Source organism: Suricata suricatta, chromosome 15 (assembly GCF_006229205.1).
Source record: "Suricata suricatta isolate VVHF042 chromosome 15, meerkat_22Aug2017_6uvM2_HiC, whole genome shotgun sequence".
Lineage (NCBI taxonomy): Eukaryota > Metazoa > Chordata > Mammalia > Carnivora > Herpestidae > Suricata > Suricata suricatta.
Window position 1 is genome coordinate 47,033,848 of NC_043714.1, and position 23,699 is coordinate 47,057,546.

General features: G+C 37.7%; 1 protein-coding gene and 1 long non-coding RNA gene across 4 annotated transcripts in view; both read right to left on the reverse strand.

The window, feature by feature from the left end:
* Positions 1-23,674, reverse strand: part of LRP12 (LDL receptor related protein 12) — a 73,383-nt gene extending 49,709 nt beyond the window's left edge. For all 3 annotated transcript variants that reach the window (XM_029923792.1, XM_029923793.1, XM_029923791.1), the window contains exon 1: positions 23,488-23,674. In XM_029923792.1, coding sequence (XP_029779652.1) covers positions 23,488-23,566 — 79 coding nt within the window. In that variant the 5' untranslated portion in view covers positions 23,567-23,674. The remainder of the gene's footprint in view (positions 1-23,487) is intronic.
* On the reverse strand, positions 1,517-23,437 carry LOC115279251. The gene is made up of 3 exons (XR_003903307.1): positions 23,393-23,437; positions 3,079-3,210; positions 1,517-2,152 (listed from the first exon to the last, which is right to left on the reverse strand). It is a non-coding gene; the product is annotated as an uncharacterized LOC115279251 (long non-coding RNA).
* Positions 23,675-23,699: the final 25 nt, after the last annotated feature.

Here is a 23,699-nt window from a genome sequence, read left to right on the forward strand (position 1 = left end):
CGTGAAACCATGAGATCATGACCTGAGCCCAACCCAAGGGTCAAATGCATAAATGACTGAGCCGCCACCTGGGTGTCCCCTTGTGGTGTTCTTGATTGTAGAGAGAAAGCGTTCAGTCTTTCACCATTAAGTATGATGTTAACTGTGGGGTTTTCGTAGATGCTCTTTATCAAGCTGAGGAAGTTCCCTTCCATTCCTGGTTTATTGAGGGTTTTTATTATGAAATGGTGTTGCTATTGTCAAATGTCTTCCTTGCATCCTCTGAGATTTTCCTGTGGTTTCTGTCCCTTATCCTATCAGTATGGTGCACTGCATTCATTGATTTTCCTGTGCTGAACTTCACATTCCTGGGAAGGATTCCATCTGGTCACTGTTTATAATCCTATTTATATACTGCTGGATTCAGTTTGCTAGTAGAGAATTTTTGCATCCATATAAATAAGGGAAACTAGTCTGTAGTTTTCTTTTAGAGGTACCAGGGTAATACTGACCTCACAGAACGGGTTGGGATGAGTTTGTATACACAACACACAACACACACACACACACACACACACACACACACACACACTGTGTGCTTCTATGTATTATATTCTCATTTAAGGAAACACCAATATACTGTTTTTGCTTCTAATTTTCTCTTGGTTTATTAAATTTCATAGATTAGTGAACAGCAGGTAATTAACTTATCGATTACATTGTAACATTTCTGAAAAGTGACTAGTGACTTGCTTCACTCAGTGTACCAGGCACAGAACCCAAATAGATAAATCCAGTACATGATAAGCTTAGTACAAAAGAAAAGTGTAACAGACAAATAAAAGCAGTTCTTTCTTGTTTCTCAACAAGTAAAATCTACTGCAATGTGGGGGTCTGTGACTGGGGTTGCAAAGGGACACTAGGAGATAAACATCAGAAATCCTCTAATATCAACTCTTTTAATAGTTGGTGAAACTGAAGTAGAGAGAAGGAAAAGGTTGTTATGTTTTTTTTAAACTAGTTTTGTTGAGGCTTAATTTACATGCAGAAAGTTCATTAATTCCAAGTATACGGTTTGATGAGTTCTAACAAATGCATACAGTTTTGCAACAATCAAGACACACATTTCCCTAACCCAAACAAGCTCTCTGAGCCCCTTTAAAGTCAACTCCCTCCCCACTTCTAAAGCCAGACAACTACTGATCACAGACAATGTCTATAAAGCACTGTGCACTATACTGAACTCGTGAGTTATTATTTTAATCTTCTTCCTAAGAATACCGTTATCCCCCCCATGTTATGGATGAGGCAGCTGACTCAGATTAAGTAAATGGTGCAAGATTCTTTAGCTAGTAAGTGGTAGGGATATGCTCCAACCCAGATCTACCTAATTCCAACATTAAAAACTGAGTTTTCACTTAAAAATGCTAAATTTATATTTCTTGGTTTCCCTTGAAAACATTTTAATATCTGTCTGCACGTGTTCATGCACAGAAACCTACTGAGCTGACCTCTTTAAGGAGAAGGATGCGTTGTTGTTTTTTAAGGTCATCAACTGCCCCATGACTTTCCATTGCCATTCTGACACTGATCTCACACCGTCTTAGTACATTTGTGGTACTCTCTTGGTCTTTACTAGAATTTGAATTTGTGACCCGTGATGTATTTTGTGAGTCCAAGCTACAGTGTAGAGATAGGTATAGAAGGATACAAAACTATTAAAATAGTATCTTTTGTAAATTTAAGGTTTTCTTGACATTAACACCATGTTTTCTTTTTCTTTTGCATCAAACATCCATATTGCTGTCTTTCTTACTCTTATTATTTATGCAAGATAAGACAGTAAATACTTTGTTTCTACTTGTGGTTGCATCGATGACCAGAGAACATGGCATTCTGAATGGTATTTCACTGATCAGAAAGCTTGTTCTCAAGTTTATCAGAGGCTCCACCACAGGAGTCAAGGGCACAGTAAGTGTACACTCTGGATCCTGGAGTCCCTCAGTTCCCCTCTCTCCCTTCCCTTCAGATCTTTCCAGTCTTCCAGTTCCTTTGTCTCCTCTTGATGACATGTATTCAGGTTTCCTCATTCATAAAAGAAAACTTTCTTCTTGCTGGCTCAACCCCGTTTCTGCATCTCTATCTTAGTCATTTCTTTCTCAGCCAAACTTTTCTGAAAGAAGAATGGACACTCAATAAGGGAATTAGCCTACCTATCATTTGCTCTACCACTTCCTCAATCTAGCTTTTACCCCTAGCACATTTCTGAAACTCCAAGCAAAGATTATCAATGATGCATCTATCAAACACTTTATTCTCAGAAATATGAACTCTAAATCCAGTTTTCTGATAGATGTAGAAAATCACGTAACTATGAGGAACACTGTCACTATAAATTCATGGTTTCAACTCTTCTGGATTCTCAATATTGGAACTAGTGTTTTAATAAAGCCTTAGTCAGCTCTATTTTCTGTTCCCTCAAAAACTACAGGAGTCCTTCATTATTCTCTTTTGAGTCTCCAAATAACTTCCTCAACCAATACTCTTAGGGAATCATCTCCCTTGCCAACCATTCAGAGACCTTCTGGCATATTATCCTCTCTCTTTCTAGAAATTCCTTTTCAACATACATGTTTAAAGGTTCAAGTCCTCCATATTGATAAATCTCAAATTTCTACCCCTAATCAGAACCTATTTCTTGAGTTGCTCACTACCTGAGCACTTACCTTGTGCCAGTCACTGGTTAGAGCTTTGCATACACTATTACTAATCCTTGCAGCATCTTGTAAAATAGATACTATCCCCATTTTATATGTGGAGAAACTGAAAATTAAAGCGGTTAAGAGAACTGCTCAAGGTCACACAACTAATAAAAGGCACTGCCAGGATTTAGGCAGATTTGTCTGGCTCATAGACCATACTCTTGAAAAACCAGCAACTAGTTGTTGTATGAGAAGTACTATCTGCCAGATAATGGTCTAAGCAATTTCCGTGCTTCAGTATGTTTAATCTTCATAATCACCCTAATGAAGGAGCTATTATTATTTCCATCCTAAAAGTTGTCTTTTAACTTCCTATGGAATAGGAATTCAGTATTACCTTAATGTTACATAGGTATCTCAAACTCATGTCCAAAACCAATTTCCTTCATCCACCTTCAGTCTGCTCCTCTTCCTAGAAGCTTTATCTTGGGGAATGACACCAGCATCTTCCAGTTGTCCAGGAAGAAACCTGGAAGTCATTCCAGATCTCTTTGTTACCAACCCTTCTTCTGCTCAGGCACTACATATTAAGTTCTCTTGATTCTTTCCAATCCTATTTCCCTCCTTCATGCTACTTTATTTATTTACTGTTTTAGTGCACTAAATAAGCTCCACAAGAACAGAAACAGAATAGTGCCTGGCCCACAGCAGACATTTGATAAATACAGTTGACCCTTAAACAATACAGGTTGCAATTCAACAACCGGGAACTGCACAGATCCACTTATATACAGATTTGGAGGGGGTGGTGATAAATACAGTACAGTGCTACAACTGTATTTTCTCTTCCTTATTATTTTCTTAATAACATTTTCTTCTCCCTAGCTTACTAGGTTGTAAGGACATAGTATATAATACATATAACATACTAAAGTGTATGTTAACTGTTTATGTTATCAGTAAGGCTTCTAGTCAATAGTAGGCTATCAGTAGTTAATATTTTAGAAGGAGTCAAAAGTTATACATGGATTTTTGGCTGTGCAGGGGGGAGAGGGGTTGACCTCTGCATTATTCAAGGGTCAACTGTATTTGCTGAATGTATGAATAAATGGCTTAGCTTGCAAGCTTCCTACCTTTGGTGTCGCATTCTCTAATCTATTCTTCGCAATGCTACTAGAGACCTTTTTAAAGGCATGTCTGATTTTAATCTTCAGCTTATAAACCTGTATCTGGTTCAATGCCTTATATGTATTAAGAGCCTCTAGGGCTCACTACAGTCTGGCTTTTCATCTCTTCACCCTCAAGTTTCACTACTCCTTGCCTGCCTTTACCTCAGATATACATATTCTGGTTTTAACACTGCTGAAGTAGAGTTTCTGAAACTGTGGTATTTTTTAACGTGATGGTGTCTCTCCCGGAAACAGTCCCGTGCCCTCCCACAGGTTCCTCGTCTAACTCCTTCAGCTCAGCTCAGTAAACATCTCTACTGATCGAAGAATGAGTTAGGGCTCCTTCCTGATGTTTTCACAGTACATCATGCTAATACTGAGTTAAGAGCATATTACCACTATAGTACTTATTATCTTGTTTCGGGTTATTAACTGTTCATTTTCCACATCAAATCTGGAGTGTCTTAAGGGCAAAAAAAATTCCCCCTTTCTTCTCTCTTTCTCATTTTCCCTTTCTTTCTGCCTTTCCATTCCTCAACAACTATCTCCCAGTTTCTGACTGAATTAAGATCTCAGTTAATATGTGTTGGTTTAATGAATCAACATGATCAGATTTTGAAATTAAGCATGAAACACTTTCTGTGTAATTAATAACTTGGTTTCAGGTTATGGCTTGCTCAGACACTAAGAGGAAAGAAAAGGATAGAGAAATATAAATAGGAAGATGGGCATTCCTTCATTAGAGAATGAAGTCAGAAAGCCACAGGGGAAAGGGAGATTTCAGATCCACTGTTCACTTGCATTAGCTTTAGAGGGCTATTTCTTTCTTTTTTTTTTTTTTAAGTCAGGTTTGTTGAGAATGTAAATGATACAAAACTGGGGCATGCAGTTTTGTGAGACTTGCCAAATGTGTAGTCATGCAAACATCATCTCAATAAGGACAGAGTGCATACATCAGCCCCAAAGTTGACTATGTCCCCTCAGAAGAGAGTCACACCTCCCCTCCCCCAGCCCCTGACAACCTCAGACTGGATTTCTGCCCTTAAAAGTTCTTTTTCCTTTTATTGGTTTTTACTTTTATTTTTATTTTTTTAGTTAACACATAGTGTAATAATGATTTCAGGAGAATTTAGTGACTCATCCTTGCATATAACACCCATTGCTCATCCCGACGAGTGCCCTCCTTACTGCCCATCACCTAGTTAGCCCATCCCCTCCCCCAACTCCCTGCCAGCAACCCTCAGTTTGTTCTTTGTATAAGAGTCTCTTACGGTTTGTCTCCCCCTCTGTTTTTATCTTATTTTTCCTTCCCTTCCCCTATGTTCATCTGTTGAGTTTCTTAAATTCAACATGAGTGAAATGATATTTATCTTTCTCTGACTTCCTTCACTTAGCATAATGCACATTGTTGCAAATGCAAGATTTAATTCTTTTTGATAGTCACATAATATTCCATTGTGTGTATATACCACATCTTTATCCATTCGTCAGTCTATAGACGATTGGGGTCTTTCTATAATTTGACTATTTTTGATCGTGCTGCTATAAACACTGGAGTGCAGATGCCCCTTCGAATCAACACTTTTTAATCCTTTGGATAAATACCTAGCAGTGCATTTGTTGGGTCATAGGTAGTAATATTTTTAATTTTTTGAGGAACCTCTGTACTGCTTCCCAGAGTGGCTGCACCAGGGTGCATTCCCACCAGCAGTGCACAAGGGTTCCCCTTTCTCCACACCCTTACCAACATTGTTTCCCCTGGATACATAAAATAGTTGGTAAATGATTATTCAAAGCTCCTGAGTAGCTTTAGTCTTCAGACTACAAGGAAGTCTACTATGCATTAGCTTTAGCAACTTATTGAGGAGGGAGAGGGGAAGACACGAAGCCAAAACCTTGATCCTTTCAGCATTTTTCTACTTTTAATGTCTCCTGGGTTAACAGCTTATAGCCCATCATTCTAGTGAATATGTTTAAAGAATTCTTTTCTCTGAGCAAATGGCTAGCTCTTTCCTTAACTCTACAAAGGCTCCTCTCATACACTTACTCTTTCACAGGATCTTAAAATAGTGCCTTGCAGTTTATGCTGTCAACTTGGCATTTCCCTAGAGAAGTATCATACATAAAGTTGAGGATTCTCTTTTCCACAAAACTGTAAAAAATTATCCAGCATAAATATGTCATCTCTGCTATATTGGTATGTTTCTCCAAGTGAACAAAGAGAAAAATATGTATCTAGTATGTATTAGTGATGATACTATGTACTTCCACAACTTAATCATCAGAACAAATATTTAAGGTAGGTATTATCTCTAGCATACTAATGAAGAAACTAAATTTTAGAAATAGTTAAAAACTTGCTTCTGGGGAAACAGTTAAGAAATAGTACCTAAACTTAGCTCTGTCTTATTAAGATCATGCATTTAATTCCTCCACTACACTTTCCAAAATATAAATGGGTCATTTTTTGAATTTTTTTTAATGTTTTATTTATTTTTGATACAGAAACAGAGCGTGAGAGGGGGAGAGGCAGAGAGAGAAGGAGACGCAGAACCAGAAGCAGGCTCCAGGCTCTGAGCTAGCTGTCAGCACAGAGCCTGACGCGGGGCTCGAACCCACGAACGTGAGATCTGACCTGAGCCGAAGTCGGAGGCTCAACCGACTGAGCTACCAGGCACCCCTGTGGGTCATTTTTTGGATAACTTCATCATGTACAAAGCACTTTCCTAATATACATCCGTTAATTTTAAAGCTATCCCAGGAATAACTGATACGCCCAGTTCATGGCCCAGAAAGTCGAGACTCGGTAATTTAACTGACAGGACTAAAGTCTCATAGCTACTGAGAAGAATGATCTATGGAATACAGACTCTTCTCCTACTAAGACCAAAAGATGTAGATACATCCTTGACGGATGCTCCTCCATTAACGTTGTCTATATAAAGTGAAACAGGAGAAGACCTAGGTTGTGCATACATTGACAGGGATTCCAAGAGGTGAGGGAATTTTTAAATGGTAGGTCAGTGGTAGTTAAAAGCAACATAGAAGGCAATAGTAAAATCTACTATAGTCAGTATATAAGGGTGTGAGGATACAGTGCAAAGTACATGAGCCTTGACATCAGAATCTTGAGTTTGACTTTTCTGCCTGTAATACTTATTTTTCTCTTGTATGTTAAGGTGAAGTATGTTAAGGTATATGCCATGTATCATATCATCTCTGTATACTTCAATATGCCTCTCTAAAAACACAGACATTCTCATACCCAAATTCAATGCTACTTTAACAAAATTAATAATTCTTGATATTATTAAATCTAGCCAGGCCATTATCAGATTTTCCTGGTTATCGCATAAAATGTCTTTCTACAGTTGAAGCGGGATCCAAACAAAGTCTCTGTTTCATTTGGTGTGTTTCAGTGTCTCTTAGTCTAGAGTGATACTCCCTTATTTTCCATTGCACTGAATGGTTTCAGAAACTAGATCAGCTGTCCTTGAAGAGGTCGTTTTCTTGTGGTGACACTTCCTCTGGATGCCACTTAACTTTGTTCATCTAGCTCAAAGCTTAGCAAACTCTGTCTGTAAAAGGGCCAGATAGTAAATATTTTAGGCTTTGTGGGTCAGTCTCTAACTACTCAACTCTGACACTGTGGCATAAAAGCAGCCATAGATAATACTTAAATGCACCAGAGTGGCTAGATTTGAATAAAACATTATGAGAAACCAAAACAAACAAAAAAACAGGCAGAAGGCTGGTTCTGGCTCAAAGGCCATGGGTAACCCCTGCTATAGAAGCCTGATTTAACACAGGTGTGACATTTCAGCTGGGACACTTCAGAGCTGGTACCTTTAGAGGTACCACATCAGGAGGCACACACTATCTGTTTGCCCTACTTTTCAAGACTGAGATTCATCAATAGGTATAGGCAGGGCAACCCGATCCCTCCACTATAAAGTCCCCATATAACCATCTAATAGTTTCCTTTACTGATGATTATAGCCTGAATAAATGATTTCATCAAGGGTTGTAAAATATTTTCTAATCCTGCCATTCTTTGTATATTCATTACCTGAAATTCTGCAAAAAATTCTCTCAATAAATGTTATTTGCTTACTTTAAAACACAGTTCACACAGGAAAAGGAAGGATAAGTACTTAATTCTTCACTTAAAATTGCTTATCTTCAGAGTATGGAGTTCCTAGCTTCAGGATGCAGAGTTCTAAATATATCTATCAATTCTGTCTGTTCCAATGTGTCATTCAGGTTCATTGTTTCTTTAGTGATTTTCTGTCTGGTTGATCTATCCATTGCTGTAAGTGCAGTATTAAAGTCTCCTGGATTAGCACATTCTTATCAATAAGATTGTTTGTTTGTGATTAATTGTTTTCTGTATTTGGGTGCTCCCAAATTTGGCACATAGATGTGTAACTGCCTTAACTTTAAAGTCCAGTTTGTCTGATAGAAGTATGGCTATTCCAGCTTTCTTTTGACTTCCAGTCACATGATAGATATCTTTCCATCCCCTTACTTTTAATCTGAAGGTGTCTTCAAGTCTAAAATGAGTCTCTTGTAGATAGCAAATAGATGGATTTTGGTTTTTTATGCCTGGAGCCTGCTTCTGATTCTGTGTCTCCCTCTCTCTGCCCCTCTCTTGCTCACTCTCTGTCTCTTTCTCTCAAAAATAGATAAATGTTAAAAAAAGTTTAAATGAATTAATATATATAAAGTATTTAAAGTAATGAGTAGCATATGGTAAATACTCAATAAAAATCAGGTATTATTTTTGTTTATTTTTGACAAATCTGAAAGTACTCCAAACTTTGACCCAGTAAATCTACTTTTATGACTTAACCAAAAGGAAAATAATAAAAAACTAAGATAAATATTCATAAAAGCATGTCTATTACACTATTTATAAGTGTGAACAAAATGCAGACAATCTAATGTCCAACATTAAGGAAATAGTTTATGAGTTAAAGTGATATGGAAAAATGCCCAAGATATATGTCAAGACACACCAATAAACTCATCAGCCAACGAATACCATTTCTACTAGTCAAGTGGCAATGCTCATTTCGGTATACCCTAACCACATGCTGATTTTTATGTCTTTATTGAACACTTAAGACACCTGACAGAAGTTTGATTTTTACATAGTTACCAAATAAGTATGCGGTATTTACTAGGCATGTCTGTTTTAAAGTTAAGTTTTGTTTCTAATTTTATTAGCCATCCAATTACTATTTCTATAAACAATTTTTTGTCCATCTACTGAGGAAGGAAGAAAAGAAACATTTTATGTAGAAAGTATTTGCTTAGAGGCGCCTGGGTGGCTCAGTCAGTTAAGTCTCTGGTTTTGGCTCAGGTCAGATCTCACATTCGTGGGTTCGAGCCCCTTGTCAGGCTCTGTGCTGACAGCTAACTCAGAGCCTGGAGCCTGCTTCTGGTTCTGTGTCTCCTTCTCTCTCTGCCCCTCCCCCTCTCATGCTCTGTCTCTCTATCAAAAATAAATAAAACATTGAAAAAAAAGAATTTGCTTAAATTATTTAATAGCTTTACAAAAAAAAAATCTTGAAGGTACCTAGTATAAAATCCAATAACCCAATATCTTGCCATTTTGAAATCTCAATTAATAGCAAATCAAAATTAATTCAGAAAATGCTAATGATGTGGTATCTGTGGCTCATTTATCAGTACCACAAGTAGATGAGTCCCAGTAATGAATTTAAAAGAGCAAATGTATCAGTAATTAATCAATCTGCATATAAGTAACATTGAGTTTAGGGAGATCTGTTAAGTAAAACTACAAAGAAGCAGCAGAGTAATGGTTAAGAGCACAGATTCTAGAGCCAATCTTTCTAGATTCAAATCCTAGCTCTTCCACTTACTAATTATGTGAACTTGGCTAAAATACTTAACTTCTCTGTGTCTCAGGTTCCTTACCTATCAAGTGGAAATAATAATAGTACCCAGGCTGATTAGGCTGTTATGAGAAGAAAGTGAGTGTGTATGTACATACATATACATATACACACATATATATACACACAGTTAACACAGTGATCAGGACACTGCCTCGCACAAAGTAACTGCTAAGTGTTTGCCACTGATATAAAAATGAGTTTAAAAATCAATCCCTCTTTGGCTCTTGCCATTTCATATAGCATAGCTTGCTATTCAAATACCAATTGCAACTATTTAAAAATATTTCTACTTTAATAACCTATGTGCAATTTGGGTTATTAAAATATGATTTTTTAAAAAGTAACCCTGGTGATGTGTGTGTATGTGTATGTATATGTGTGTGTGTGTGTGTGTGTGTGTGTGTGTATATATATATTTTTTTTTAAAGGAAATAATCAACATAGATGACCTACACAATACCATGGAGGTCCCTAATCTACAGCAATGTTTCTCAAACTTGAGTATGAAAAAATCACCTGTGAATCTTGTTAAACTGGGATGCTAATTCCGTATCTGGGACAGGGCCCAAGATTTCACCATTTCTAATGAGCTCCAAGGCAGCTGGCTCAAGGGGTCATGAATGAGCTTTAGGGCGTTCTGGAATTACACAACATCATTTCCAAAATTCTCTCTGAATGTGCGTATGTGGATTATTTTCTGAGGAAAGGATCCATAGTTCTTACCACATTCTCAGGGGTGGGGTGCAAGTAGGGGAGAGGGCAGGTAGAGAGTTAAGAATTCACAGGAGAAGTGAGAAAGACATATGTCAATTCCAAAGCTACTTGAAAAAACCTTAATACTAATGTTATGAAAAAAAAATTATTGGTAAAGACAAATATTTTGTTTGTACAATTAAAAAACTTAGAAGACTAACTGAAGAATCTTTACATTTGAGAATAAAAACACAAGGATATAAAAGTCTAAGAAATAAAAAAGAAAAGGCCAAAATATCTCCTGTTCACTAAAGAAGAGTTCTAAAAGTAGGCAACTTATAGGCTAATGGGGGCTACACATTATAGACATACATAATACATACAACATATGCATGAAACTATCTTTTTACCACACATCTAGGTATTTTCAGGTAAATGCCTACCAAATACCAATCAGTAATAATAACATAAGATACATACATAAACACATAATGGTGAAAACTGTAAACTACAAAGATAAAAAGGAGATTATTATAAGCTTTCGAAGGAACAAAGGAATGAGAATCAAAATGGCAACTGAAAGTTATAAGATGATAAAGTAATTCTGGATAGAATTCTGAACAGAAAATACTGAAACCTGGAATACTCCCCTCAGCCAAACCATTACCTAACTGTAAAGACAAAATAAAGAGGCATTTTCAGCTGTGTACACTAAGTATGTATACTATCAATACACATTTCTTAGGGAGAAGAATACAATTCAAGAATGTACTTCAGCAAATTCTAAAAAATCAAAGACTTCAAGAAACATAATATGAGACAAAGAAAACAATAAGGGAGAGGGAGACAAAAACTTAAGAAATCAAAATAATTAAGAATGGGGATGTAAATTGTAATGAAATTAATTTGGGGAAGTATTTTAATGCCTTCTTTTTTGGCCTTATTATGTAACATATCAAATATGCACAAAATTGAACAATTTAGTAAGTTCTCATGTCTCATCCTCCCATATCCCTGGATAAGCAGTTAATATCCACAATATATAAAGAACTCCTACAAGTCAACAAAAAGATAATCCAACCAATTAAGAAATGACAAAGGATTTGGATAGATATTCACAAACAGCCAGTAAAGGAAAAAACTTCAACATCATCACTACTCCTTAGAAAAATGCAAATCAAAACCACAGTAAGATACCACTTCACACCTACAGGAATGCCTGTACTGAAAAGACAGTCGATAACAAGCACTGGTGAAGATGCAGAGAAACGGGAACTCTCACACACGGCTGGCAAGAGTGTAAAATTGTACCGCCATTTGGAAAATAGTCTGGCATTCCCCCAAAAAGGTCTTACGAAAAGACCCAGCAATTCCACTCCATGTATATACTCAAGAACTGGAAACAAATGTCCACACAAAAACGTACACAAATACTGATGGCTGCATTATGCATAAAAAGTGGAAACAACCCAAATGTCTGTCAACCAATAAGGAGATACACAAAATGTGGTTTGTCCATACGATAAAATACTATTTGACTATAAAAAGGAATGAAATATTGACTCAATACTTTAATAACATGCATGAACCATGAAAACATTAAATTAGATGAAAGACCGCAGACATGTAAGATCACAATTGTATGATCCTATTTATGTGAAATGTTCAGAGAAGGCAAACCCTTGGTGACATAAAGCTACTCTGGTTGCTGATGGCCAGGGCGAAGGGGGAAAGGCGGTGACTGTTAAGACGTACAGGGTCTCCTTCCAGGCTGATGAAAATATTTTAGAATTAGATAGTGGTAATAGTGGGAATAACTCTGAACATACAAGAAACAAATGAATTATATACTTTAAAAGGCTGGACTTCATTAATATAAAACTGTTATTTAAAAAATCAGAATAGGCTCATGTAAATATAACCACTTGATCTTTGACAAAGGTGCAAACGTAGTTTAACAGAAAAAGGACAGTCTTTTAAACAAATGGTGTTAGAACTGCTTTTCATACAAGAATGAGCCTCTTCTTAAAATGTATAGTTTATAAAAAATAAACTCAAAATGAATCTTAGATCCAAATGTATAACATATAAAATAAAATTTTCAGAAAAAAGTAAAAGAAAACCTTTATGATCTGGGGTTAAGCAAAAAGTTTTAGAAATGACACCAAAAACACAATTCATAAAATAAAAAATTGATAAATTGAATTTCATCTTAATTGATGAAGTTTTTAAATTAAAACTTCTTTGCCCCTCATCCTTCTTTGATGTGAATACATCTCCACTAAGGTATCTTACTGGCTTATTTAGACTTCAGGCCCATTCATTAGAGGGAACCTACGTCTTTTTTTCTTTTTTAATTTTTTAATGTTTTATTTACTTTCGATACAGAGAGAGACAGAGCATGAGATGGAGAGGGGCAGAGAGACAGGGAGACACAGAATCCGAAGCAGGCTCCAGGCTCTGACCTGTCAGCACAGAGCCCAACTCAAATCCATGAACGTGAGATCATGACCTAAGCCAAAGTCGGAGGCTTAACCGACTGAGCCACCTTGGAGCCCTAGAAGGGACCTACTTCCTACAGGTTCATCTCTATTATTATCCTGCTTAGTGACACAAAGTTTAACTATACTAGGAATGAGAAGCATTTCTCCTGTCAGCAGGACAAAGCTGTTAATTGTTGCTTTCCTATTATAAACACATACTCTCCTTTCGTAATCCTAAAAAGCAAAATAATCACAACTGAAATGCTGTAATCTTTTACACTCTTCCTGATCAGTGAAATCAACAAAAAAAAGTTTACAGATATATCTAAAAGGATTAACAGATTAGGGATCAGATTTGAAAATCAGGCAGGAAGAAAGGGGAGAGAGAAAGTTTATAGGAGAAAGCTTACACAAAAAAGAAAAAAAGGAGTAGAGGGAGGAAGAAATTTAGGACTAGGTACTGATCTAATAAATATGAACACAAAATCTAAAAAATAAAAAATACTAAATGTATTTCAGCAGATTAAAAGAAAATACATCATTACCAGCTTGTTATGGCCTATTCCATAATGCAATTATTTATATATATACATACATACACATATATACATACTCCATTTATAGGAATTCACTTACTCAAGTAGTATCTGTAATACGTTAGGTATGTTTGCTTCGCATAACACTGGCCCTCATAAATACCTTATGATAACCTTGGAAATAAAACTTATGTAACAAAATTAAATACCTATTCTCAAAAACTTATTAATATAGGTGTTTTTAAAAATCTCCAATTTGATTAAAAATACCAGAAACATATAGCAAATATCACACTTAAAATTAAAATAAGAAAAACGGGGCAGGAAAGCATTAAATTGAAGACTTAATAGACTGCAGACAGAGTATGGACCTAATTTGGATCCTGATCCAAACACTGTCTAAAAGTTCATGTTTACATGACAATCAAGGCCATATGTACATGGCTGGGTAATTGATGGTAATTAGAAATTGTTAATGTTTTAAGGATGAGAATGGCATTGAACTTTTTTTTTAAGCCCTCACATCTTTTTTTTTTTTTTTTTTAAGTTTATTTGTTTTAGAGAGAGAGGGAGCAAGGGCAGAGAGAAAGAGAATCTCAAGCAGGCTCTGTACTGTCAGCACAGAGCCCGACATGAGACTCAAACTGCCCTGAACTGAAATCAAAGGTCTGACGCTTAACCAACTGAGCCACCCAGGCACCCCTAAAGCCCTCACATCTTAAAGATCCATACTGAAATGTGAATAAACTAGATATCTGCGATTTGCTTCAGAATCATTTGTGTTTAGGAAGTGAATAGAAGTCTAGATAAAACAAGGTTGGCCATATAATAACTTTTTGAAGCTGGATATTGGGTTTATCAGGTTAATTACAGTAGTTTCTCTACTTCTGGGTATGTTTAGAATTCTCCAAAGCTTTAAAACTTTTTAATTATCAAACCCAAAGAAAAAAAATCAAAGAATGAAAGCAGAAAGGAAAACACTAGAGAGAACAGAACCTACCGGAGAACCTTCCATAGATACTATTATTGAACATCATACTATTATCAAGCATCATTCTATTTTTTAAAAAGTACTTATACATACAAAAAAAAATGCACTAATTGAATGCTTGCAGTTCCACAAATTATCACCAAAAAAGCCATATCTGGGCAAACTCTCACTTAGGTCAAGAAACAGACTAGGACCAGCAGCTCAAAAGCTACCCTGCTCATCCTCAAACACAATCTGCCCGCTTCCCACCAACAGTGAACTAGTCTCCTTGGATTCAAACTTAAATTTTTTTATTTTAAAAAATATTTACTTATTTATTTTGAGAGAGAGAGGAGAGAAAAAAAGGAGAGAAAGCGAGCAGGGGAGAGGGCAGAGATAGAATCTCCAAGCTGTGAGTGCAGGGAGCTGGATGCTGAACCAACTGAGCCGCACAGGCGCCCCTTAACTTCCAAGATGCGATCCTATAGTATATACCCTATAATTTTGTCTTGACTTTTTTTGATCAACAAGCAAAATTCACCTATGCCGCCTGTACCAGTAGTTTGTTCTTTTTCATTACTTTGTAAAAAGTTATTCTCAAAATATGGGCAATGGATCCCTTCAGAGTTTAACAATAAAGTTCATTTAGATACAGTTTCAGATTCCATGTTGCAACTAAACTTAAAAAATGACTACTTCTCAAGTTCTGGTGGAGCACCAAAGAATATTCACATTTATCTGCAAAGGCTATTAAAATACTTCTCTCTTTATAACAACAGATCTATGTGAGGCAAGCTTTCTTCCTACACTTCAACCAAAACATGTTACAGTGGACTGACCTCTGATACAGACATGAGAATCCAACTGTCTTCTATTAAGACAGACATGATAGTGATTTGCAAAACTGTATACACAGCAAGCCATTCTTCTCACTAATTTTTGTTTGGGAAAATATAGTTGTCATTTTACATATTTTTATTTAATGTATGCTATTTATGGTCACATGTAATGGGTTTCTTGTTGCCATTTTAAATTTACTTGTGGAGTCCTGAAACCTGCAAGTTTGAGAACTGCTGCCCTGCCGTGTTCCCTTATGCTAATACACAATTAATTCGTGCATTCTACTGCTGCCGGACACAGGGGCTGGCGTTAGGCTGGGACTACAGCAAATCAGGATGCTATGAATACTCTTGTACCTGTCTTTTGGTCTTTGAGTTTACACCTTGGAAGAGAACTGCGCTTGATCATAGGACATGCTTATATTAAACTTGTTTTCCAAAGTGGCTAATAAGCACTTGAAATGTGGTTACTCTAAGACGGTCTACAGGTATAAAATTTACATTGGCTTTTGAAGACTTAGTATGAAAACACTGTAGAAGATCTCAGGAGTTATTTTCTATTGATTATATGTCAAAATGATAGTATTTTAGATATACAGCATTGAGTTAAATTATTAACATTAATGACACTTTCTTTTTTAACGTGGCTATTAGAAAACTTACACTATGTATGTGACTTACATTTGAGGCTCACATTATCTATCTATGGGACAGCGCTGCTCCAGGAGGAAAGAGAAGTAAGAGGCGCCAATACCAACATTGTATAGAAGAAGTGAGATGCTTCTGAGAAAGGTGCCTGTAAGGAAGACTCCCCAAAGGAAGGAACATCCAAAGGATGTTTTCCAAAGGACATGTAAGAGTTAGTTTAGTAAAGACAGTGATGGAAGGAGGAAGGGAACAGGCAGAGGAAACAGAATGTGCAAAGGCCAGGAGACAAGAGAAATGTGTTCAGTATAGCAGAAACACGGTGGAGGGTAAGGGAGTGGTGAAGGGAAGTAACAAGAGACAAAAAAGGTAAAAACTAGCCAGATCATGAAGGATTGAGTGAATTATGCTTGTATTTTAAGAACAGGGAACTACTGTTGGGTTTTAAGCAAGAAAGTTACATAATTATATCTGTACCTTAGAAAAGCCACTCTGGCTGTTGCTATGTATATGATTAAATCTGGACAAAACTAGAGTCAAGATCAGTTGGGAGCTGTTACAGTAATGTAGACCCAAAAAAAAAAAAAAAAAAAGAGAGAGAGAGAGAGATGGGCCTGTACACAAAGTGAACAGCAGTAGAGAGATGTAAACCTTAGGCAAAATCACTGCTCTCAAATTCAGTTTCCTCCATACCTACCTCACAAATACTCTGAAGATTTAAGCAACGCATTTTTTTTTTTAAAAGGTATTCTTTATTCTAAGTCTTGGTAAAAGTTTTAGTGTCACTAGAAAGGACAATAATAATTCCAAGAAACTGATTTTTATTTCATAATATTCAGATACAAAGATTCGTCTCTCCAGTTTGCTAACTTAACACCTAAATGATGCTTTAATGAGCAAAGAAATTATGATAAAGAAAGGCTTACTTCCTTACTTAAGAGGTAAATCCCAACTACTAAACATGGTACTGTGAGCTATTTTACCAATTAAATATTAAAAGACTAGCACAATTTTCTGCTTCTCTAAAAACTGAAATGTAAGTAAATTAAAGGTAGATGTCAATTTATTCTCATTCAGTGGTATGAATATGAGTGTAAAACCATTTTGCTTCTTCACTAAACTAATACTAGCAGGTCAGTGAGTTATCAAATTTAAGAGTTAACTAGAAAACTACTGTCAGCTTCATTATTTTGTGGTTTTGGGACCTCTAAAGTTGTATCCTTTGTAAGTAAACTGCAACCCAAGGGATAAAGATAAAAAAGGTCAGTTAATTTTTCATTGCCTCTTCTAAGACATAAAGAATCTTTAATTGACCACTTGCTATAAAGCATTTAACTTGGCCAAAAAGGTTCTTCAAATCTTTTATTCTACCCTTTGCTTCTTACCTAAAATATGAAATACTCTTTTCTTATTTTTGAGAGGGAGATGAAATATTCTTAAAACACTGTAGAAAGTTATGTTCTACACTTATTTCATGGACGAAAATGACAGGCTCTAGAACTGAGTTCACCACAGGACCCTTGCTAAGCCTCTCCCCTTAAAACTGAAATCCTCACTCCTTCTGGTCATGTGTCGTACAGCTGTTCACCACAACACCCCTTCTCGCACTGAGTGTTCTCAGCTTCCCTTTTCTAGACTGAATAACAGAAACTTAACTTCCTAACGATCTAACCTGCTCTAGGGAATCGTGGAAATAAATGACCCTGCACCTCTCCTGTCTCCTCCTCCTCTCACCTGATCCCATGTCATATTACTTTAAGAAATCTCTATCTTCCCACCCTAAAACTTAGAGTACTTTTGTAACAAGAGAGGAAGCATCCTTTCTCTCCTAGCAAAAAAAGCCAACCCATACTCTTCCATCTGCACTATTACTACCTTTGTCCAAACTCCCATGTCTCACCTGGGTCACAGCCAAAGCCTGATCACCCCATCTCTACTCGTCTCCTTCACAAGTCTCCCTACGGCAGGCAAAAGCGACTGTTTTCAAACTATAAATCATACTTGGTCCACTTAAACCTCTTCTATAGTTACACTTAAAATAAACCCAAACTCTTTTCCATAGTTTCCAAAACGCTGAGTTCCTGCCTAAGATTCTAAGCTCACCTTGTAACTTTCCCTTATGACCTACCACTAGGCTCCACCCACACTGGCTTTATTCGTTTACCTGCAACACATCAGCTCTTCCACATCAGCACCTGTTTGATTCTGGGTCTTTCATACATGGTTCCCAAGGGCAAGGGTCTCTTCCCAATCATAATATGGGTCTTACGAATGTCTCCACAAATAAGTCTTTTTCTAATTACCTGGTGTCTGTTATTCACTATCTCCACCTCTTGTTTCTTATTGTAACTTACTCACTAGACTATAAACCTTATGAGGGTAGAAACTAGTCGATCAGCTTGTTGTACCTTACACAAAAGCAAACGCTCAACAAACATTTGCTAACTGAATGAATGAGTGGAGACAGGATTAGGTGGTGATCCCAGCTCTGCCACTTCCTAGTGGTTTGATCTTAGATAAGTCACAACCTTTCTGAGCTTCAATTTTCTATAAAAAAGGAGCAAACACTTTATAGGATTGCTGAATAAGACCTACTGACGACTAACTGGCAATAAAAACCAAGCACAGTATCTGAGCTTAATTTAATAAATATTATAAACTTAATTTAATAAATGTTAGTTTCCTTCCCTTCTTTCTATTGCTTAGACAGTGAGAATTCCTTATACTAATTCCGTATTGAAACTAAAAATATACATAGGAAGATAGATCTATATATAAACCTATTGTTGCATATACTTAAGACTGATGATATGCATCTCAATAGATAGACTGGTAACTTATATTTGTAGGATCTAATCTTATGCTTTAGAAAATGGGAATAAGTAGTATAGTCTATAACTCACTCCTCCCCAAATATGGGAGCAGGCAGGGTGAAGAGAAAAAGAAAACAAGAGGGAAAGGTAACCTTAGAAATCAGAGATCATTAACTCAACTTCAATTCCTAAGTTTAGAACACCCTTCACTTATCCATAAAGACTTGCAGAAAGAGTAAGATTAACACTTACTCTAAAATAAAAACATTTTCTGTCTGCTTAATATATATAAATCTCATCTATATTTATTTACCTTGCTTTTACCTTTCATTCTTTAAACTGTAAGAGCACTGATAAAAGGTAAGAAAAACAACAAGAAAAAGTTTCAACTACAAAAAAACCTCAGATCAGACACTCAGAACAGGTTTCCCTGTTCCCTTAATTTCTTGATAAGCTTTACATTGTCTAACCACAAAAGTCAGTCTTTTCTATTTTCTTTAACTGCTGCTCACTTTTCAGCCTGACACCCCTTTTATGTGTTTGTCAGAGATTTTACTTTCTAGGAACCTTCTAAACCATTTACGATACATCATTCAAGTCTCCACCATATTCTTCCTAGAACATAGCTAGCCCTCTAAAAGTGGTCATTTAATACTCTCTGCCTGATAACGGCTTATAATTTTAAGAAATGTGCTGTGTACCTTCATATTCTCTCTAGGATATGGATATAATTTAGATTCTAAACCCAAGGAAGGGTTTGTGTTAAGCAATTAATTGTTTTATTCAACATATTTTATGTAATCAAGCTTGACTTTTTTAGAAGTAATTGGAATCTGGTTTAGATTTTTTCCCCTCATGTTCCAGTTATTTCCACAACCTTTCTAAAACTGGAGCTTCTAGTCTATCCTTAAACTGGAAATTTATAAAATGCTGTTGAATGTTCCACAAAATTCATGGGAAAAGATTTACCACTAGGTAGAAAATGCAAGAGTAAAAAAGAATATTTTATGTTACCACAACCTCTATAGCAGTACTGTGTACCAAAGACTTGGACTATAATTAGCTGAAAACCAGTTTCAAGAAGAATTTTATCACAGGCCGGTCCGTGTATGCCAAGAAGAGGTCTTACTGCTATTAAATGCTCTGGCAGCAAGTAGCCACAAACTAACCACCTGCAACTCTCCAAGGTTATTGTAAAATGATATACAAATACCACAAACATTTCAAATTACATTTTAAGACTTCATCTAGGGCCATGTTTTCACACTAGGAACTGCAACCTATTAATGGGTCCAAAATAATGAGTCCAACCAGTAAAGGAAGAATGGAATGTTGGAGTGCATCACAGGTAGTAAAAGTATTACTTCATAATCTTTGTTTTGTTCCATAGACTGGGAGTAACATAAAATGTATTTTAAGGGTGGGTTTCATTAAAAAAAAAAGTTCCAAAACACTGACTGGGAAGACAAACAGAATTGGAAAAGGATAAAGCAATGGAACTGTTACAATTACCAACTTACGGCTTGGGAGATGAGCCAGCCAACAGCTCCTGTTGACTAGGAGATAGTTTTTGGAAACCTCCATGCCCTCACAAATGCCAAACATCCCCATGTGAGATCCGAAAAAGCATCTTCTCTTATGGTCGGCCTAGGACAGTGCCCAAAGCTCCCGGCTGCTTCCACTAATGTCCTTATCCCTTCCAACTTCCAAAGGCAGAGATCAACTTCTACTTTCTACTCACTCTCAAAAACATTCAATAGTTAAGTTATAGCAGCTAAGATAGAGCACCTCCTGAAAGATAATTATTGGTTCTCAAACAACTACTTCTAAAAACATTAACTATATTCCATATCACAATTTAGAGTTTCAAGTAAGGCTTTAACATTCAGAAAGGTAACTTGGAAGTAAAACAGTCACACTATTCTACTAAAATGGTCACATTTAACAGTCACAAACATAGGCCACTAAAATGGCCATGTGAAGAGAATAAAAACCAAAATAAACTGATTTTTTATTTTATTTATTTACTTGAGAGAGAAAGAATGAAGCCATGAGCAAGGTGGGGGGAGAAGGCAAAAAGGAGGAGGGGGGAGAGGGAGAGAGGGAGAGGGAAGGAGAGGAAGTGGAAGAGAGAGGGACAGAGAGAAAGAATCTTAAACAGGCTCCACGTTCAACTCCATCCCGCAACCCTGGGATCATGATCTGAACCAAAATCAAGAGTACAACACTCAACTGAGCCACTTGGGCGCCCTCCGGATTTTTTTTTTTTTAAAGATATATGAAATGTTTCAAGATTCAAGACACAATCTGGAGCCATTTACTTGCTACTACCATTAATGCAGAAGATTCATTCTGTGAAGGGTTAGCTTGGAACTGCCTACATACTGGCCAACCTGCTTTCTTTCACTGAGTCTATGTTAAGAGTTACTCTCAACACTCCGTTGTTTTAACAATAATTTCTAACTAATTTTGATGCATAAGAGACAGTTTCATAAATTACACCAAATATCTGTCCTAAAGGCCCAAGGTGATGAGTATTTCTCAGGATACATCCATTACTCCTCACTGGTGCATATTCAAGTTAAGCAAACCCCACTATTTTTATAGAAGCACATCCCTCCCCCTCCCCCTCCCCCATATTATTGTTATAGCTTTTTTTTTCTTTCATATAAACCCACATATGGCTGGAGAGACAGAAGAGGACAAAAGTACAGCTATAAAGCGAATTTCCCCAGTTGCAGGGTGAAGGGTACCTTTAATCTCTGCTCACACAGTTTAATGTTCTGCCTGGCTCACTACCTCCTTTTTTCTTATACTTTGAAACTTGCTGTGGCTTGAGACATCAACCCTGGCACAATTACTTGCTAGTTTTATAACACAGTCCCACACTGTTGGAAAAAGAGTTTCATTCTTTGCCTACTAACAATTCCTCACTAAACATAAATTCCAAAAAGATAAGCACCTACTAGAAAGTCGTTTTGTGTACAAGTACAAAACAATGTACCAAGACAAATTACAAGGTTCATAGCCTCTTATCCCTGGAGGCAAAAAGACTTTTATTTCAAACACTAATGACACAGGCTTTAATAAAAGAGCTAAAAGAGCCTATTTATTTATCTATTCTGATCAGGCATCAGTAGGATTCAATTCTGACTATAGCAGAGGACAAAGCAGGACGCTTCTAATCACCCTAGATTAAAGATGCCTTCTTGCTTTCTTCTCTCTTCGGGGCCATTACACCAAACTTAGGGCAGAACTATACCCACCTTCAGGCTAAAGAAACAACATAATAGCTTATTGATCTCTGGTGTAGACCCAAACCCACAAGTCATCAAGCAAGTAGGAATCACAGCTACTTGATGCACCTAATACTCAAAGTGATGCACAGGGTTTCCTGATCACACAAAAGCATACCATTCACAACTACCACATCGAATGCAAACCTTCCCCCACCCCAAACAAACAAAAATGTACACTATATACGACGCATAATATATACATTGTAATATATTAATCAGGTCAGGCAGCAAGCAACACATTTTGAATCACACTCAAAAACTATGTTTTTGGTTGTCAGTAAATGTTAACTTCTGGGTCATTAAATTCATTTACTGTAATTTCTCAGGTTCTAACAGTTACCATCACATTCGATTCCACAGATAAATGCTTCAAAAGAGGTAATACTTGCTCATAAAGTACATATTGACTCCATCACCACACCGTTAGTGGAATTAGTGTTGGTGGCAAAGGACTTAGACGTCTTCTAAGAAGTGACATTTACCAAGGAACGTCAACTCCTATTTACAATATTTCCTTCTGATGATATCAAAAGACCACTCTAAAAAGTAAGCGTTAAGTGTGTTCACAGAAACACCTTGTCAATGCGTTTAACTGATAAACTAAGTGGAACTCAAAGTCTCAAGCAATGAATGTTCTAATTAATTCCATTTCGCTCTAGTTCAGACCCTGATGTAACATAAAGCTCAGTCCTCGCACACAGTCTTCAGCCTTCTCTTAACCTCAAAAGAGTCTATGCAACGCAATCCACAGACTGGAATGAAGCAACAGTGACAACCTTAGCGACCAATGATGGATGAAATGACAAATGATCTAAGAGTCAGGGCAGACATCTACGCCCTAAGGGAGGGAATGTGGTGGGGTTGGAAACTATTTTCTGGCCTTCTCCCTCGTACTGCTCCGGGAGAAGGGACAGGATCCAGCACGCTCGGCCTCCGAGGTGGAGGAGTGGGAAGAGAGCGGCAAGCTGCTTTTCCGGGGAGTGGGGAAGATGGGGGGCTGGTGCGGTGGGAATTGCACTGGGGAGAGAACTTCCTGACCCCGGAAGGGTCAGGGGTGGCAGGAGCGTCCCGACAGCGGCGAGGGCGACCTCCTCTCATCCTTCTCACACAGTCATACATCTTTGTGTGTGTGGATCGTACAAGGGGCCCTCCAGCCCGGGTCGGGAGGTCCGCCCGCCACCCCCTCGCTCCATCGGGACTCCCTCCGGCCGGGACGCCCAAACCCCTCTCCGACAACCCCGAGGGTCTAGAGCGGACGAAAGCATCGTCGTGTCTGGACACCCCAACGGGGCATCCCCCCTCGCCGGGTCTTTGTCCCACCGGCGGCGGGGATCTCTCACCGGTTCTCCCTGGGAACCCCTGTCCTGAAGGCCTCGGGGCCCAGGGTCGCCCCAGCTTTGTTCGGTCAGCGGGGCGCAGGGACGCGGACACTTACCGTACACTCCGGCGAGGAAAAGCAAGACCAACGCAGTCCTCCACCGCGGAGACTCTTTTGTGCTCCAGCGACGGGCCATAACCACGGCAGATGGAGGGAGCGAGGAGGAGATGGAGGAGGAGGAGGAGGAGGAGGAGGAGCCGGGGCCAGACGCCGCCGCCGCCGAGCCCCCGGCTGCTCCCTGCGCGCTCCGCGGCGGCGGGAGGGGGAGG